This window comes from Triplophysa dalaica, chromosome 24 (assembly GCF_015846415.1).
Source record: "Triplophysa dalaica isolate WHDGS20190420 chromosome 24, ASM1584641v1, whole genome shotgun sequence".
NCBI lineage: Eukaryota > Metazoa > Chordata > Actinopteri > Cypriniformes > Nemacheilidae > Triplophysa > Triplophysa dalaica.
Genome location: NC_079565.1, coordinates 10,891,784 through 10,909,929, shown reverse-complemented (window position 1 = coordinate 10,909,929; position 18,146 = coordinate 10,891,784). Strand labels below are relative to the sequence as shown.

At 38.5% G+C, this 18,146-nt stretch overlaps 1 protein-coding gene across 1 annotated transcript; it reads left to right on the top strand.

The window, feature by feature from the left end:
• The first annotated feature begins 182 nt into the window (after window positions 1-182).
• Window positions 183-17,852, top strand: duox (dual oxidase). Its single transcript, XM_056740179.1, has 34 exons — window positions 183-232; window positions 366-458; window positions 1,079-1,162; window positions 1,240-1,404; window positions 2,444-2,631; window positions 2,718-2,916; window positions 3,933-4,099; window positions 4,266-4,326; window positions 5,478-5,574; window positions 6,244-6,334; window positions 6,679-6,781; window positions 6,867-7,033; window positions 7,129-7,304; window positions 7,412-7,530; window positions 7,609-7,749; window positions 8,468-8,581; window positions 8,666-8,865; window positions 8,943-9,128; window positions 9,194-9,407; window positions 9,543-9,636; window positions 10,215-10,375; window positions 10,486-10,552; window positions 10,687-10,761; window positions 13,388-13,566; window positions 13,732-13,962; window positions 14,263-14,362; window positions 14,449-14,498; window positions 14,598-14,725; window positions 15,878-16,031; window positions 16,194-16,426; window positions 16,486-16,644; window positions 17,032-17,187; window positions 17,392-17,520; window positions 17,692-17,852. Exons 2-34 carry the CDS (start codon window positions 374-376, stop codon window positions 17,812-17,814), a joined length of 4,596 nt encoding a protein of 1,531 aa, XP_056596157.1. The 5' UTR covers window positions 183-232; window positions 366-373; the 3' UTR covers window positions 17,815-17,852.
• Window positions 17,853-18,146: the final 294 nt, after the last annotated feature.

Below are 18,146 nucleotides of genomic sequence, written 5' to 3'. Positions count from 1 at the left end.
AATAAGATGATTAGATCGGCGCGCATGTTTTAAACGCTCGCGTTTAATAATTATAGCTTTGATCTGCATTGATTGGTATTTCCAGGAATTGGGGTGTTAACTTCTCGTGACCCTCCCTTCAGGATAAGAGTGAACGGTCAGGTCTGAATGTGGGTCGGATCTTTCTTTCACGCCTCATTTAGTGACTTTCCCCTTTAATCTCACTCCCATTCGACTTCATAGGCAACGGCTGGTGAGTTGTACGCTGTTGTTTTGTGTTTTTCATTTCTTTAATTGATTGATAATTGTTGTTAGCTTTCGGTTTCTGTAACACACAGTACAGAACAGCGTGTCGTGTTTTCTCTGAAGTGCGCATTCTTGCACAGGTGTAGAGATGCTTCATTGGTTCGCAAGAATGGGTTCGTTTGAGGTCCTCTGGAGACGTTTAACTGCGCTGCTTGTTCTCTATAGAGCTGTTTGTGAGTACTGTGTTGTTTATTTTACGGTGGTCAACACATTGGAAATTAAACCTTCAAATAAACTGAGTTTTCGCTGAAAGTTGAAAACAAATAATGATGAAATAGATGTCCTGCACTATTAGGATGTTTGAACAAAACGTCAGATTTCCCTTATTGGAATAATGCACGAGGTTCTTTAAAACATATTCAGCTCATGCTTGGATAAAAATGAATCATATTTTGCTTTTGGAGTCGGCTCCAGTGCTTGCTGTCATTATCTGGCGCATGTTTTATTATAACATCTATTTTCAGTTACAGTATTGAATTAAATAGGTATGCTAATTTGTAATGTTAAAAATATTAGAAATTATATTAATATTTAGTCATTATAATAAATTATAAGACATCATTGTTCTAGTTATTATTATTATATAATAAATCAATTTCATATTTATAGTATATTATTGTAAAGTGAATACAATAACATGTTTACGTTATATATTGACAGAATTATATTATATTGGATTTTTGTCAATTGTCTATATTCAAATAGTTTGAAACTCTGTATCCTGTTTTTACATACACATTAATATAAAACTTTTGTTAAATTGCTTTTGATCCGTCTGCTTTGTACCAAACAGGTGCCGATTCTGCCATTACCTGGGAAGTTCAGAGGTCCGACGGGTGGTACAATAATCTGGCAAATCATGACCGAGGGGCAGCGAGTGAGTGGGATAGTAATAATTTATCTTAAAAAAAGAATTTAAACTCATTTCTAAAGATGACGGTATTGCTCCTGCAGATTCAGCTCTAGTGCGCCTCCTGCCGGCGCAGTACGCTGATGGAGTTTATCAGCCCCGACAGGAGCCGCACCTGCCCAACCCCCGCCGCATTAGCAACAGTGCCATGAGTGGCCAGTCCGGTCTCCTGTCCCTCAAAAACAGAACTGTTCTCTCTGTGGCCTTCGGTGAGTTATCCTTCATTGATTCAAGATGCAACCTTATGAAACACAGCCACATGTTTAATTATGGTTTCACAGTTTCAGAAAGTATTTTTAATTCAAGTACCTTAAACTTAAAACCAAAGTTTTAATCAGTGCTCGAATTGAACCAAGTCTTATGGGGATCCCCCTCATAAGTTTTTTTTTTGGTGGGGGTAGTCTCGCAATATACACTTGATACAACATACACAATATATTTGGTTATAATATGCATAACTATATACGATTATATTTAATATAACTAATAACAGGCTTACATCGAAGAACAGTCTTCTTTCACTGTCCTGAGCTTAGCGGTCTTAGACGTAAGGCGGGGCGTTTCAAATTTAAAGAGACATGACAACTATCCCATAAACAAACATAATATAAATGATTGTTAATAATGAATTCACAAAATTTACCACATCCATTGCATGAATTTAGTCACATTTGTCATTATAATTTTTACTCAACTACAAATATCTGAGGGGGATCTGGGACACCCCATAAGGCATTAGGGACCCCCCTTAAGAAGTAAATAATGGACTTTGGGGGGTCCCTAATGCCTTATGGGGTGTCCCAGATCCCCCCAGCCCCCCTTCAATTCGAGCACTGGTTTTAGAATCTGGTCAATTTAATTTTTTTGGACATGGCAACTTCCGTGTATCACTGGCAAGCAAGTGCAGTGGTCAACTTGGATGGCTTGTGATTTCTAAACCGATTCTATTATAATGGCTGTAAATTTGTCGTAAAATCTCACAAACAGTCTATTTTATGATCAAAACACATTTCGCTCCAAACAGATTGCTTAATGATGTGTAGGAAACAACTTCTTGCTGCGTTCCGCTTTGCTAATCTTGAGTGAATAATGTGTTTGTCTTTCAAGGTTCATTATCCTCAAAAACTATTTCCACAGGGAGAAAATAAATGTGACTTTTACTTCCGGACGGTTACAATTGATTGAAAATGAATCAGAAGGAAATGGTTGTAATGCATTGTTTGCACATGCTTTTTGTTAACCTATTAGGTTATCATGTATGGTCTGAGATCTCAGAATCCCGACGACCCGGTTGCCCCCCTGAGTTCATGCATATTGAAGTCCCAAAAGATGACCCTGTTTTTCGCACCAACTCCTCAAAACCAGTCCTGCTTCCGTTTCAAAGAGCAGCATGGGATGGCAGCACAGGAAAAAGTCCAAACAACCCCCGCGCACAGGTAAAGCAAATGACAGCACATGTGTATGTGTGTGGAGACCCTGTGCTTTCTTCAGTTGACATTCAACTATCCCATCATTCTTTTAGTTGAATCATGTGACTGCATGGATGGATGGCAGCTCCATATACGGATCCTCCAGCTCTTGGTGTGACGCCTTGAGAACATTTTCTAGAGGGCTTTTGGCTTCGGGGCCTTCTCCGGATATGCCCAGACGGAGCAACACTAGTTTTCTCATGTGGAGCGCACCAGACCCCACAACAGGCCCTAGTTCACAAGAGCTCTTTGGTAAGACAAACATTTAATTATGACCATACAATCAATAACACATCAAAGGACTGTTTTGGGTTCATTCCAAGTATAAGATCCTGGTTTATATAGGCCAAATGAGGTGTTAAAAACGTAGCTTTCTGCCTGTACACAAATCAATATTTTCCATGTTTTGGTATGATTTTTGCACATATCTTTTGAAGAGAGAGAGAAATGGATAGTTCACCCAAAAATGACATATCTGTCATCGTTTACTCAACCTCAAGTAGTTCCAAACCTGTATGCTTTTTTTTGTGTTGAACACAAGGAAAGATATTTGGAAGAATGTTAGTACATGAGATTTCTTGGGCACCATTGAATACCATTAAATTGCTTAAAATTGTACCATTAAAACATTGTTCCAAAGGTTTCTTTGCGTTCAACCGAACAAATACATTCATACAGTAATTCATGACCGAATTTTCATTTATCTATTCCTTTCCCTTTTCTATCTCTTCATTTGAACATTTAATCTCCGTTTTAAAGCATTATCTGTGACGACTTTTGCCTTACAATCTGTAGCGGGAAATTTCGGTCCCTTCAAGTCTGAGATTTGTTTCCTCCTGCAGTCCAATAAAAACTCAACGATGTGAAGTTGTAAAAATCACAGGATACAGATACTGAGGTGTGGTGTGGAAATTAATCCTAATGTGCCACTGCCATTGCTTAACATGATAACCCAGTGACTGCTAAACCAGATACACGCTGTCAAACAGACATTTGTCACACTAATAAGCCGTAATTGAACTCTCTGTACATGGATTAGCATTGAATCTTGACGAAAATAGTTTTAATGACTGTTATTTTACTTATTTTATATGTCTGTATAAAAAAGCAACTAATATGAATCCATTTTTTTACATTTTTAATAAATGCTCTCAAATCACAATGGGAGCACCAATAATGAAAGTCTTTCGCATAGCACTCACTGAAATGTTAAACGTGTACAGTTGTCTGCAGTGTGGTTTGTAAGTGCCGGTTTTGCGTGTCTTCAGAGTTTGGAAATGCCTGGGCCAATGAGAACATCTTCTCGGTCATCGAGGGAATCATTTGGTTTCGTTACCACAATCACCTGGCCTCCAAACTGCACGAGGAACACCCGTCATGGTCAGACGAAGAGCTTTTCCAAGCTGCTCGAAAGAGGGTTATTTCAACATTTCAGGTACAGCAAATAGTCCTGAATTACTGAGTCACAACACATAATAGGTGCCAATTTGAAACATAATGTACTGCGGCGGCTTTGCTTTGAACTCTGTTGCGTTGAATGCTTTTTGTGAACGCGGTCATTAACATCTTTCTCTGGACTTCTTCTCTTTTGTTTTCTATAGAATATAGCATTTTATGAGTGGCTGCCGGCCTATCTGGGAATTCAAGTTCCTTCTTATTTAGGTAAGAATTTCCTCTGTGTTAATGTGAATATGGACATGCAAAACCAATCTGTGTTTAGTTTTTGCCTCAGACGGCACACCCACGCTTCATCAACTGACCGTCTGGAGGTGCGGTCACAATTCAGTCAATGTTTTTTTTACATAAATATGTCTGTGAAAGCAGAAAGATGTAGCAAGCGCATTTAACATGTGTTTTTAAAGCGTGTTTAAAGCGCTTTTTAAAGTGTTTTAAAGCAAGTGTAAAGAGTTTTAAAAATGTATTTAAAGCCATTTTTAAGTTTTTTAAACTTGTTTAAAGCGTATTTGAAGCAATTTTAGAGTAGATCGAGGATGCTCAGGACTGATCCCACTGTCACTGGTGTTAGTAAATTATATTTATTACCTGTACAAATCTTCTTGCCTTAAAAAGTTATGATTAAATTAAATTTAAACTTTTTCCTAGGATGGTGGCATAAACTTTTGTTTTATGCAGTAAGTTTCAAGTCATCGATATTTCCATTCAAGCATTTAGCTTGTGCATTTATCCCACAGTTACTTTCTAGGTCTGAACCCACTTAATTTCCATAATTTATATTGATTGTATTTCAGTAATTTGTTTCTACTTCGCTCTATTGTTGTGGTGACTATTCAGATAACCATCCACTTGAGCAGCACATAAAAAAAGGTCAGATAAAGTAACAAAGCAGGCCAGACTTCACGCCGCAGGTCAGAAGTCTGGCTGCATGAGACTAATCTGTGGTTTGTTAAAAGATATCTTGTGGCTTTGACGTAATGTAGTTGGCTTTGCAGTTGGCAACATGGACTTGGCCTCTACGTCATAACAGGTTAAAACAAGTCAAGTATGTAATTTAGTCCCTTAAAAATGTACTGTGGTAACAACAACTTCTGTCAAAATACAAAGTTACTGCAGTGAGTGTTTTAACTGTAATAAATGTGGTTAAGCATAATAAATCTAGAATAACCTTCAAAAGTATTAATTCTCAAATAATTACCTAATATTTGACATACAGAATGAAAGAATATAAGGAGGTATCCAATAGGTGCAAACTTCTTTAGGTCTGACACATTTTCCCAGAATGCACCTTGTTAAGTTGTCTGAAAGAATGCCAAGAGTGTGTAAGGCTGTGATACAGTACTCTTGACTTTCTGCAGGTTATCAAAAATATGTGGATCCGAGCATCTCTGCAGAGTTTGAAGCAGCCGCAGTCAGGTTTGGACTGACTCTTGCACCGCCTGGTGTTTATAAAAGGTCAATTTCCAGTATCCCTAATGAAAAGATACAATATAAGATGATATTCTTAAAGAGTACATAACTAGGGATTTTTTAGGGTTCTACTTTGTTTTATGGAGTGTCCAACAACAAGTTTATTTACATAGATGGTGTAAAAACTGTTATTCTTACCTTACTTCTTAACTGATTTGTTCCGCAATTCATCCGTCAAATACCCTCCTATACGCTAGCCTAGTCTGCTTTGATTGGTCTACCGCGAATGAGGCTCACGAGGTACAGTGTTTGGGGAGGAAGAGTGAATATTTCGTGGGCAGTCCTGGCAAAAAATAGGCGGGACTATATGTAGTGACGTACATCCGCTGTGGTTTGCGAATCATACTAGGGACGACTTGATTTTGACTTTTGACTTACCATTCATGACTCATACTGATTTTGGCCTTACTATATAGTATAGAAGTAGGCAATTTCTGACGCAGGGTAAATATTTTACTAAAATATTTTTACTGTTACACAATAGGGGCTGCGTATGATATATTGAATCTTCATAAACAGTAGAAGAAAAGATTCTGTCGGCTATCAAAGATTTTTAAAATTGATCAAAAATGCTTGTCCTGGCAACCCTTTTAAAAACACAAGAGTTAATTGTTTCTAAGATTGTTTGAATGCTTCTCGGTCTCTATGATTCAGGAACAGGACGTGTCACTATCAAAGTGCAGTGAATGTAGATGGGAGTAAATCTACTGGCCTGCGTTTGTGCAATGCCTTCTGGAGCCGAAATGTGAGTCATAACAAATGGGTTTGGGTTGACTTAGAAATCCCTATTTGATTTTACAAAGAAAACAATGCAAAAAGGAGGAGGCGAAGTGTATTGCTCTGTGTGTGTTACCTATGTCACTGACAATTGAACCTTAATGGACAGGGGAGGTCCTGAGGGGAATAGGTTGGGGTGGCAAGGGTCCAGCGGTGATTTCAAAGGTGGTGGGCGTGCATATTTAATCATTTATAAACGTATGATAAGATAAGATTATGCATTTGCCTTGATACATCCTGATATGTGGTTATGTTACTGATACAGTATTTACAATTATAGATATTTATACACATATGTTATTTCTCTTGTAGAACCCAAATGTGCAGTCCGGTCAGGATGTAGATGAGCTGGTGATGGGCATGGCCTCTCAGATCGCTGAAAGAGAGGACAATGTCGTCGTGGAGGATTTGAAAGGTTGTTTTACTATTTACTGACGCTAATGAAGTGTGTGGGACCTGACTGAAGAGTATTCATCTCTTCTGTGCCGTTTTTCACTCAGATTATATGTACGGGCCCCTGCGGTTCTCACGATCGGATGCAGTGGCCTTGACCATCCAGAGGGGGCGTGATTTCGGGCTGTCCGGCTATAATCAGATCAGAGAGAGCTTTAATATTCGGCCGGTCAACACGTGGGAGGAGATCAACCCCAGACTGAATAATACACGGGTATGAAATTGCTAACGTTTGTAGCATCACGGTAGCAACTTTCGCAAATGTAATGTGAATGCCTAGCGGTTACATTAAACTTTACACTTTTGCAGTTGCTAAAGGAGCTTGCAGAGTTGTACGAGAATGACATTTCCAGACTGGAGCTGTTTGTTGGCGGGCTCCTAGAAGCTCAGGACGGACCAGGTCCAGTGTTCTCAGCCATCATCCTGGACCAGTTTGAGCGCATAAGGAACGCCGATCGCTTCTGGTTTGAGAACAGACAAAACGGGTGTGACGTTTTCCAATGAGTTCACTAAATGTTACAACTGTAGACATTTCTGTGAGCTTTGAAAGCTTCATCTTGGATGTATTAATAGTCATTTTCATCCTTCTCAGGTTGTTCAGTGAAGAGGAGATCCAAGCCATACGTAACACCACACTTCACAATGTTCTCCTAGATGTCACCAGCGCGAAAGAGGGTGATATTCAAAAGAACGTGTTCTTCTGGGTGAACGGTAACAAGGCTTTAGCAATAATGAATGCATATCATTGAAATGGCAGAGTTTAATCATTTTGGGCTTTTTTTTAAATAGATGATCCTTGCCCTCAGCCTGAGCCAATGAAAGCCTCCGATCTTTACCCCTGCACACAGGCCACGTCTATGAGTTTTTTTGACAACAGCAGTAAAGCTGGATTTGGCATAACGGTGGTTGTGCTCTTCTTGTTTCCTGTTGGTAAGCACATTTTAATACTTTGTGGTGTGCTGTGATAAAACGATAATACACATTTCTTTTGTTAATTGGGTTTTTGCATAGCTTGCATTTTATGTGAAGAAAGGGTTGACAGTCATATGTTACATATTTTACAGTCACTGTTATGGAACTAACTACTATAAAGTGATTTTCACTTTAATTATAGACACTTTTTTTACCTTGAGAATAAAAGCTGATGGAGGAAACCGTTTAAAAGTAGCACAATTGGCATAAAAACAAACCTGGCAACCCTGTCTGGCTTTTCCTTGGTTTTGAAATGATGGATTTTTTTGTTGTTGTTCAAAATTAGTCACTTATTTGTTTAGCCGAACCCTTTAATGAGCTTTTAAATACACATTTGAAATAAAAACATAAAATAATAAAACTTTAATAAATAGTTAGCTATGATTGATTGACAAACTGTTTAATTCACAGCAGTAAAGATTAGCTAGTAGGGCTGCACGATATATTACAATTTGTGAAATTTTGCAAATGTGCAAATCTCAATACATGTATTGCAATGGTTTGCAATAACCAATTAATTTTAAACTTCAAAAAGTTATGTATAGTAAGACGTAAAGCGTTGTTGTGTCACATATCAATCTAATTCTTCTTCAATGTTGTGCAGCCCTATAAGAAAATAATGCATTTACCTGCCAATCATTTTCAACAAATGTACGATGATGTCATTCTGTGACAGTGAGCTTCATAGTGGCTTATGTGGTGGCTCATCTACGGTCAGCCAGATACAAACGATTCCAGAAGAAACTCAGAGGTCCCACCAGAAATGAAGAACCCACACGTGGAATCGTTGGTAAGTCACACGACCCTGTCACATTGGCTCAATCGGCCAATCATGTTCTGTTCATTTTTCTTGTTTTTGGAATTCCATTTACAGCCAAAGAGTGGCTGGGTCACAATACTACACCACGACAGGTCACACTTGCCTTCAATGAGAAGAAAGTGTTCCAGGTCTTCTTTGAGAGCAGATCTCTGACCAACCATAACCTGTGTGACCAAGACCACCTGGATGTACTGATTTCCAATGACCACCTGCACCGGGCTCTACTCTTGAAGATCCCTAAAGAATATGATCTGGTAGGGAGCGAGTTACTTTCTTACTCAGTCAACAAATGCTCAGTAGTGCATTATATTTGATTCGATGTGTCCACCAGGTTTTGTTCTTCGATGACTCAAATAAGAGGTCAGAGTTTTTGAGTCACCTGCGCTCCGAGCTGAATGGCAGAATTCAGAGTCTGAACGTGACGGAAATGTGCGAGAGAGAGATGTTGAACGACGCTGTGACCAGAGAACAGAGAGAGAAGATCGTGGAGACGTTCTTCAAACACGCTTTTGCAAAAGTAAGTGTGTGTTGACTTTATTGAGTCCATTGAGGCAGCATGTCAAATTTGTTTTTCGACTCCAGGTTTTGGATATTGATAAAAGTGATGCAGGAGACCTAAGCAAGAGGACCAGAGAGGCTTTACAATGTGAACTTACAAGAGCTGAATTTGCCCGTGTTTTCGGTCTAAAGCCTGATTCACTCTTTGTGGAGTCAATGTTTACACTAGCCGACAAGGACGGCAACGGCTTCATCTCCTTTCAGGAGTTCCTGGATGTCATCGTCATTTTTATGACTGGTAAGGTATTTAATATTAATAATTAACACATTTTTATTCTTTTAAAAATAGTTTTTAGTTAATCATGAGATGATGTCGTTAATAACCATATATAGGTTTGCTATACTGTTACATTACTCTGATTCTCAATTTCAGGTACACCTGAGGAAAAGTCCAAGCTTTTGTTTTCAATGCACGACATTAAAGAAGACGGTTTCTTGTCTAAGGAGGAGTTCTCTTCCTTGCTCAGGTCAGCTTTGATGTCACTTCCTGTTTGTGATCAATTCACCATGTCTGTGTCTGAAATCGCCAACTTCCATACTAAAGAATAGGCAAAAATTTGTATGCATAAAACAGTAGGAGAGAGATACCCGGATGGTCTACAACTTCTGCTGAGATTCGTGAATGTGGATCGGATAGACACTTATCTATCCCATGATGCCAAGGGAGCTGAGCAACGTTCAAATTTCAAAAGTAAATCAAATAAATAGCAGTAAACTTTAAGTCGGACGTCCGTTTTTAATGTTAGTGCCAATAAATGAATTTCTTGTGACTAAATTATGTTTTAATCAAGGCTCACGTGTAATATGTTGTCAATAAGTCACAGGTCAAAGAGCATACGGGTCACATGACCATAAACATGGCGGAGGCAGTACGCCCGAAATATATTCATACTACTCCCACTCATACTATATAGAACGTACTGTTTTACTGGCCGATAGGTAGGTATTTATTCAAATTCAGTACGTACTATCACACTATGCGATGTCGGATGCAGCCCATATCTAATTTTCAAGAAGGAATTGAGTTTTTCTCTCTGGTGTGCAGGTCTTTCATTGAGATCTCTGGCGGTGCTCTGTCTAAGAGTCAGTTTGATGATGGTATAGCGGTTATGCTTCAGGCAGCTGGACTTGACAACAAAGATCACTTCTCCTGGGAGGACTTCCACTTTTTATTGCGAGACCATTCAGCTCAACTCAATATTAAAGGTTGAACAAATAATGTGTGCTAGATTTCTTACACGATTTGTCCAGAAAGGAGACATTACTCGATTTTTCTTAACACACATGCAATTTCACTCTTTTGCATGTATCTACAGGCATGGAAGTACTTGGAAAGAAAAAACTAGCCAAACAACAGCGCATATCCTTCATGGAGAAAAACAGGTAAAGACTTTTACTGTAAAACTTAAAAGTGAATGAGTGTACATGAGGTTAATATTTACATTTAGTCATTAAGCAGACGCTTTTATCCAAAGCGACTTACAAAGAGTTTAAGGTTTTATTGATTTTCTGTTTAGTTCTCCAGTACTTGAAGATCTTCACAGCTCTGAGGGGGATCATGGCCAGGAACTTCGTCAAAGGCAGACCAAGAAGTGAGGCATTTAGATATAGCATGTCTGTTGCGGTCATTAAGGAGCATGTGTTGCGTGTTGTATCATGTGCATGGCCATTAGAAGCTCAGCGCGGTGTTAGATTTAAGCCTTTGAGAAACCTGTCATTTGCTCGCTGGGAAATGTGGCAATCAGCTTTTGTAGCAACTGATGCCACTTTGTGACATAACGTCGGCCAGGTTTCACTTGGATGGTATCAAATCAATTAAGTCGTCTGAATTGTCTGGAATAGTTTTATCTAGTCACAACACGTTTAATTGCTTTACTATGTGTTATAAAAAAGGGAAAAGAATTAGTGACTATTGAGCAGAACTGTAGTAATAATCAACAGAACATACTCGCTTGTCCCGCTCTGTGATACAAACAGTACACGAATAAGCCCTCAGATGGAGGAGGTGTGCTTTTACTCAGTGCTCGAATTGAAGGGGGGCTGGGGGTGCTCCAGGATCCCCCATAAGGCATTAGGGAGTCCCATAAGAAGTAAAAAATAGACTTAGGGGGTCCCTCAGATATTTTTATTAGTAAAATGTAAAAATGACAAATGTGATTAAATTCATGCAATGGATATGGTTAACTTGGATAATTAATTATTTGCAATAATTTATATTAAGTTTCTTCATAGGCTGGTTGTCATGTCTCTTTACATTTTAAAAAGTCATTTCTGTACACCAAGCCTGCATTGATTTGATCCAAAATACAGTAAAAGAAGCCTTTATGTAAGCCTGTTTTTAATAAATAGTACATATATATATATATATATATATATATATATATATATGCATATTATTATCAAATATATTGTGTTTTATATAAATTGTATATTGCAAAACTATCCCCCACCAAAAAAAACTCTTATGGGGGACCCTCTATAAGCCTTGGTTCAATTCGGGCACTGCCTTTACTTGTATTACTTATAAGAACTCCGTCACAAGTCGTTTATTCAAATAAACATAAATATAAAAGCAAACTTTTTGTAAATAAGGGGCCGTGTAAAAAGTTCCCACATTATGTATAAATAAACCCACGTTTTGATTGATTGCGACGGTCATCTAGACATCTAGAACATCTAGAGGGCTGTTTTATGGTGTGTACCTTCATCTTAACATTATTATTTATTATTCTTAGGTTGGGTTAAATAAGTCCGGACTAAATTATTAGCATTTCAAATACTTACAGTTTGGTCGGAAGTTTCCTTTTGTGATAGGACCTTTCTTGAAGTCTTACAACAATAAATGAAAACCTAGGTAGGCTTTTTTGTCATCATTTAAATTAATTATAATTGTTTGCTTTTTTTCTTTTATATAACAAATCAGTATGAAAAGGCATATAATATTCAACAAGTAAAGTATTAAATAGGATAACTACTGTTTCAAGGTGTATTTAGCTTCTGAACTTTTCTTCAGCTGGGATTCTGTTTGTTGGGGTAGTGATGGTAGGCAGTATTTGAGGTGGCTGTTGATTCTTCTGTCTTTTAAACCTTTTCATGTCCTTTTCTACTAATTTAGGGCGCTTATCTTTAACTGGGTGAATACGGATAGAAAAAATATTGTCAATTGTTTTATATGTAATGCAATGTGTATACACGATTTAAGGTTTAAAAAAGCTGTATTTTCCACATGCATGATGTTTGTATCTCCTCTTTGCTCCGCATCTCTTAAACGAGCAGATTTTTTACAAAGCTCATCGCAATGAAAAGCGAGGTGTGCTATGATTGGCCAGTTAACCAGTGTGTAGTGATTGGTCAAATACTGCAAGCGTGTGATGGAAATGTAACACCTCTTACCATATTTGGAACATCTGGTTCAAAATAATTGTACTGACAGGTACACCCACCTAACTTGTGTATACATTTTGGCGGTCTAAGTCAAATCATACCATGAACTGACGTAGATTTGTGGGGGTGTGGTTACACGAGGTGTTTCAGGCAGGTCTGGGTGAGCATTCGCTTTTAGATAGAATGCATCTTTTGTTCCGACACTTTTGCAATTTTACGTGTCTAATACGTGCATGGGCAACTTATAACACACCACAGAAAAAGAAAAACACGTACTCGCACCATGACACCTTCAAAATATACAGTTAGGGTGTAATAAACTGCCCCAAAAACAACACAGAATACCTTAAAGTCCCAGTGAAATAAAAAATGACAATTCTTATGTTTTCATGAAATAATGCAGGCTTGACCGAAGCATCCGTTAACTCCTCCCCTTCCAATGTCAGTCTGCTGCCAGTTTCATTTCAAAATCAATGCAGCAGCTGATTATACACATCCAATCAATTCGCAGTAAAAAACGCAAGCCACGCCCACTCATTTTCTCCTTTGAAAATACTTTTCACTCAGAAATGTGTCGATACGATTGCAACTTTCCTGTTCACAGGGATTTTAACAAACGCATATCAACACTCTAGCATCACGACCACTCGCATGTCTTCAAAAAATCTGAATAACAATTGGCGGGTACTTTATTCAATTCAACTCACAAAATGCAATTTATAAGTATATAAATTGCGATTTAAACCATTGTGTTTATTATTTAAGCTAAACCAACACAGGTACCTTGCGCAAATACTATGACTGATATAAAATACGCTCTTTTGCTCTGTTTAGGTTTGTCTTAAACAATCCCAAAGTCTACGTAAAGCCTCAGAGGGAACGTTACAACAGGAACCCAGTGAAGCAGAGGATCCAACAGTTTAAACGCTTCGTTGAAAACTACAGAAGACACATCGTCTGTATTGTCATTATGTACGGGATCATCGCTGGACTAGCTTTGGAAAGATTATATCGTAAGTGTCGTTCTAAGACTTTAAAGTCTTTAACTTTTATTTGTTCTGTGAATATGTGTACCTGTTAAATCAATTTATTTAGTAGTTGAACATCACCATGTTAAATTAAAATAAACACACTGAATTTCCACACTAACGGTTGCAAACCAATAGCGATGTTTGTAGATTATGGTTTGCAGGCCTATGCCAGTGGAATCCCTGAGACCTCTTTGGTGGGCGTGCTGGTATCTAGAGGTTCTGCCGCCGCCATCTCATTCCTGTTTCCCTACATGCTGTTAACCGTGTGCCGTAACCTGATAACGCTGTGCAGGGAGACGTTTCTCAACACATACATCCCTTTCGACGCTGCCATTGACCTCCACCGACACATGGCTATGGTGGCCATTATTCTCTCAGGTTGTTAAAAAATTTCACTACTTCTTGAGAATACTTCCTCATGGGCCTTTCAAAATGTTTATGACCGATACGGTTATAAGGTAGCACTCATCTAATATTATGAGCAAATGTATGAGTCAACTCTGGATGTGGACGTGCTCAGGTGTTGTCAGTTCTGTTATGAAAGTGATGATGTGAGTAATTCTAGAGAACATGTGAATACGGTTCATTGAGTTGTTCATTGATTTTTGATCATCAAAATATTGTGTAGTTGTTCAAGAAAATCCTTGTTTTGCTTTCTTTATTCTTTCTGGGCTCCAGTTGTACATAGTGTGGGTCACGTGGTCAATGTGTACGTCTTTTGTGTCAGTGACCTCAGCATCCTCGCCTGTTTGTTTCCAAGAGTCTTTTCTGACAACGGGTAAAATTAAAAAAAAAATTAAATTAGAAATACAGTGTGTTTGGGAAGGAACCTTTTTCAAGATCCTATTTGTCTGTCACTTGCAGGTCTGAGCTTCCAATGAATTGGACGTTTTGGTTTTTTAAGACCGTGCCAGGTATAGCTCTCCATGAAATAATATGTTCACCACAGCTTGTATCCTTTTAATGTATGATGTGTGGACGTGCAATGTATTGTCTCTCTCTGTCTCATTCAGGTCTTACTGGGGTCCTGTTGCTACTGATCTTCGCCTTCATATACGTCTTTGCCTCGCGATATTTTAGACGCATCAGCTTCAGGGGATTCTGGGTCACACATTACCTCTATGTGCTTGTCTATGTGCTGGTGAGAGACAACTGCCAAAAATCATTTTCTTAGTAACTTGAAGTGCTTTCCAGTACAAATATAAATCGAAACACACTATAACACGTTTATCTATTCCAGTTATATTGAGCGTTTGACTCAAAGCTGTTCTGGGCTTTATGCAGATAAGGGAAGTTCTTAAATACTAGACTGAATCTTGACTTTTATGAATCTTACATTGTTCACAGGGTCCTTCTCAAACTGTTGCTATACATTTAGAAGGACACAGTTCTCTAGACTATTATTAAATGCTGTAGCATTAAGATTTGTGCTCATAGAAATTACTAAAGCAGTCAAACCTGTTCATCACAAGGGGGCGTCCCAATACTTTTGTCCGTAGTGAACATTTACTTGAGAAGCAATATGATAAAAAGTAATACAACTAAGTAAGTTAATAGTTATTTTTTTTTAATCTGCCTGTTGGGTAATTTGAATTTTCTTACCACATTGGTACGGTTCCTGTTTTAAGTATAAACTTACTTATATTTGACATTTTGGTACAGTGTCTAGCATTGCATATGTACTAGTTTAGTATCTTAATATCCTTTTGCTTTTTAAGTTAATGTATCTTGATATATATCTTGAAAAATGTTGGTAACCGAACAACCGCGGTACCTATTCACTTCTATGGACACAAAACTAATGCAAGTTAATGGGTGCCGCCGTTGTTCGGCTACCAACACTCTTCATAATATCCTCTTTTGTGTTAATCAGAAGATAGAAAGTCATACAGGTTTGAAATGACAGTGAGAGTGAGTAATCTTAGTAAGTGATGACAGGATTTTCGTTTTTTGGGTGAATACTGTCCCTTTAAGAGTCTTAAACATGATTGGATTCACAATTAATGCTTTTATTTTTTTATGTTATCAATGAAAGGAAAATCTCTACAATACACGCTTTCTCATTTTGTCACCACAAGTGATTATTGAATTTCCTTTCAATTGAATTTTCCTTTCAATATGCATTTCAGTGTTTATTGACAAGAATGCATTTGGCAGACACTGTAATCCAAAGCATCTTGAAGCTATAGCGTCATTTTTTGCATTCCTTAATTATAAAATCTTGAAACAGCAGATCTGTATTCTTAATGAAGTAGAAGCTCTAAACTAGTATATTTAACACTTTTTTTGTCAGGTGGTCATCCATGGCAGCTACGCTCTCCTCCAGGAACCCCGCTTCCACATCTACCTGATCCCTCCCGCCCTCCTCTTCCTCCTGGACAAGCTCATCAGTCTCAACAGGAAGAAGGTGGAGATCCCAGTGGTGAAAGCCGAGCTGCTGCCCTCAGGTACACTGCACACAGTCTCAGATCTGGCACAAAGCTCTGTTTGTCTCCGAGGACCTGGACACAATGATCACAGCGTGCTGAAATGTGTTTTAGTCCTGATTGCCCGAAAGCTCCATAAAAAACTGAATTCACCATAACAGCCTTAAAATGAAATATCTGCAGGTGTGACATACCTGGAGTTTAAACGACCTCAAGGGTTTGTGTACCGCTCGGGACAGTGGTTACGTATCGCATGCCTGGAGCTTGGCACAGATGAGTACCACCCTTTCACCCTGACCTCCGCACCACACGAGGAGACCCTCAGCCTTCACATCCGTGCTGTGGGACCCTGGACCAGCAAACTCAGAGAGGTCTACACTCCTGAGAATCTCCAGGAGATCAAAGGCTATCCAAAGGTATGAATGCAGTTTATTGACTTTTGTTTTTTGCTTGATCTCACTTTTTGTTTTTCCAGCTGTACCTAGACGGGCCGTTCGGGGAGGGCCATCAGGAGTGGACGGATTACGAGGTGTCAGTCCTCGTGGGCGCTGGGATTGGGGTCACTCCCTTTGCCTCCATCTTAAAAGACCTGGTCTTTAAATCTTCTGTCAAGTGCAAATTTCATTGTAAAAAGGTACATCACCAGCTGCATGGTCATGAAAGGCCTTATCTTACGTTTATTTCATAAACAAATATATTCAAATTCCAATTCACACAACAGTCAGATCCACATGTTGCGTAACTGGATTAATTGCATTTCAACACTTGACTAAACGTCATATTAGATAACATTGCAATTAGATTTTGAAAAATAAAATGTATTTATATTATAATGCAAGTTCGCTTTTCAAGTCAATGAGTCTTGTTTAAAGGATATAATTAAGTATAGAAAACAGCTAAAATACCAATTTCTATTATATTTGTTAATCTTCCTGTCAAAACGTTGTCTAGTGTAAGCAGACTCATTGAAGAAAGGGTTTCCAATTGGTTAAAGTATTACGATAATGTATTCTGGCTCCAGGTGTATTTTATCTGGGTGACACGGACTCAGCGTCAGTTCGAGTGGGTGTCTGACATCATAAGAGAGGTGGAGGAGATGGACACTCATGATCTAGTGTCTGTGCACATCTACATCACTCAGCTGGCTGAGAAGTTTGACCTCCGCACCACCATGCTGGTAAATACCGGCGCTAGTTTCCCGCCTACTGAGAAACCGGCCATCGTTGTTTGAGAATGATAACATCACTGAGATGTTTTTATGGCTTATTATGATTATGATTCCCTCACATTAAAGTGATGAATAAAGAAATCAGGTTCACAGCATCTGATATGAGATTACGCACGAGTTGTTAAGTTGTAAAATCTCTTTCTTTTTCTGAAGTACGTCTGCGAGCGTCACTTTCAGAAGGTGTGGAACCGGAGTTTGTTTACTGGTCTGCGATCTATAACCCACTTCGGTCGTCCACCCTTCGTGGCTTTTCTCAGCTCGCTACAGGAAGTACACCCCGAGGTCGGTATATTTCAATGTTTACACAGTTTACTTGATGTTCGTCCGACTAACATCTTTATCTGTAAGGATAATAACTGATTCAGACGGGAAATCATTCTTTATTATCTCTTTGTTTAATTAATGATTTATTGTATCCCGGCAACAGTCATATGTTGTATTTTTTTATTTAAGGTGGAAAAGGTCGGCGTCTTTAGCTGTGGTCCTCCCGGTTTGACCAAGAATGTTGAGCAAGCTTGCCGACAAATGAACAAACGGGACCAGACTCATTTTGTTCACCACTATGAGAACTTCTAGATCATCTGTTGTGAAAATACATGACTTCAGACTATAAAATTGTTCATTAGCGATACCGTGTAACTTCATCTGCAAACCTGGAGATGCTTCATAGCTTTGGAAGGTTTGTCTGCCGCGACACATAGGCCACACGATAAAGAAACGTGTTTATGCCGTGATTGATTCAAGCAAACATGCTGTTTATAAAGCATTTATAATTGTAATGACAGAGAAATGTTAATCAATTGCTTCATCTAACTCCCTCTCGTTGATTCTCTTTACAAATACAAATGTCATGATTCTGCCTCTATTGGTCATGTTTTCCTTAGGATCATGATAGACCCACGTCTTTG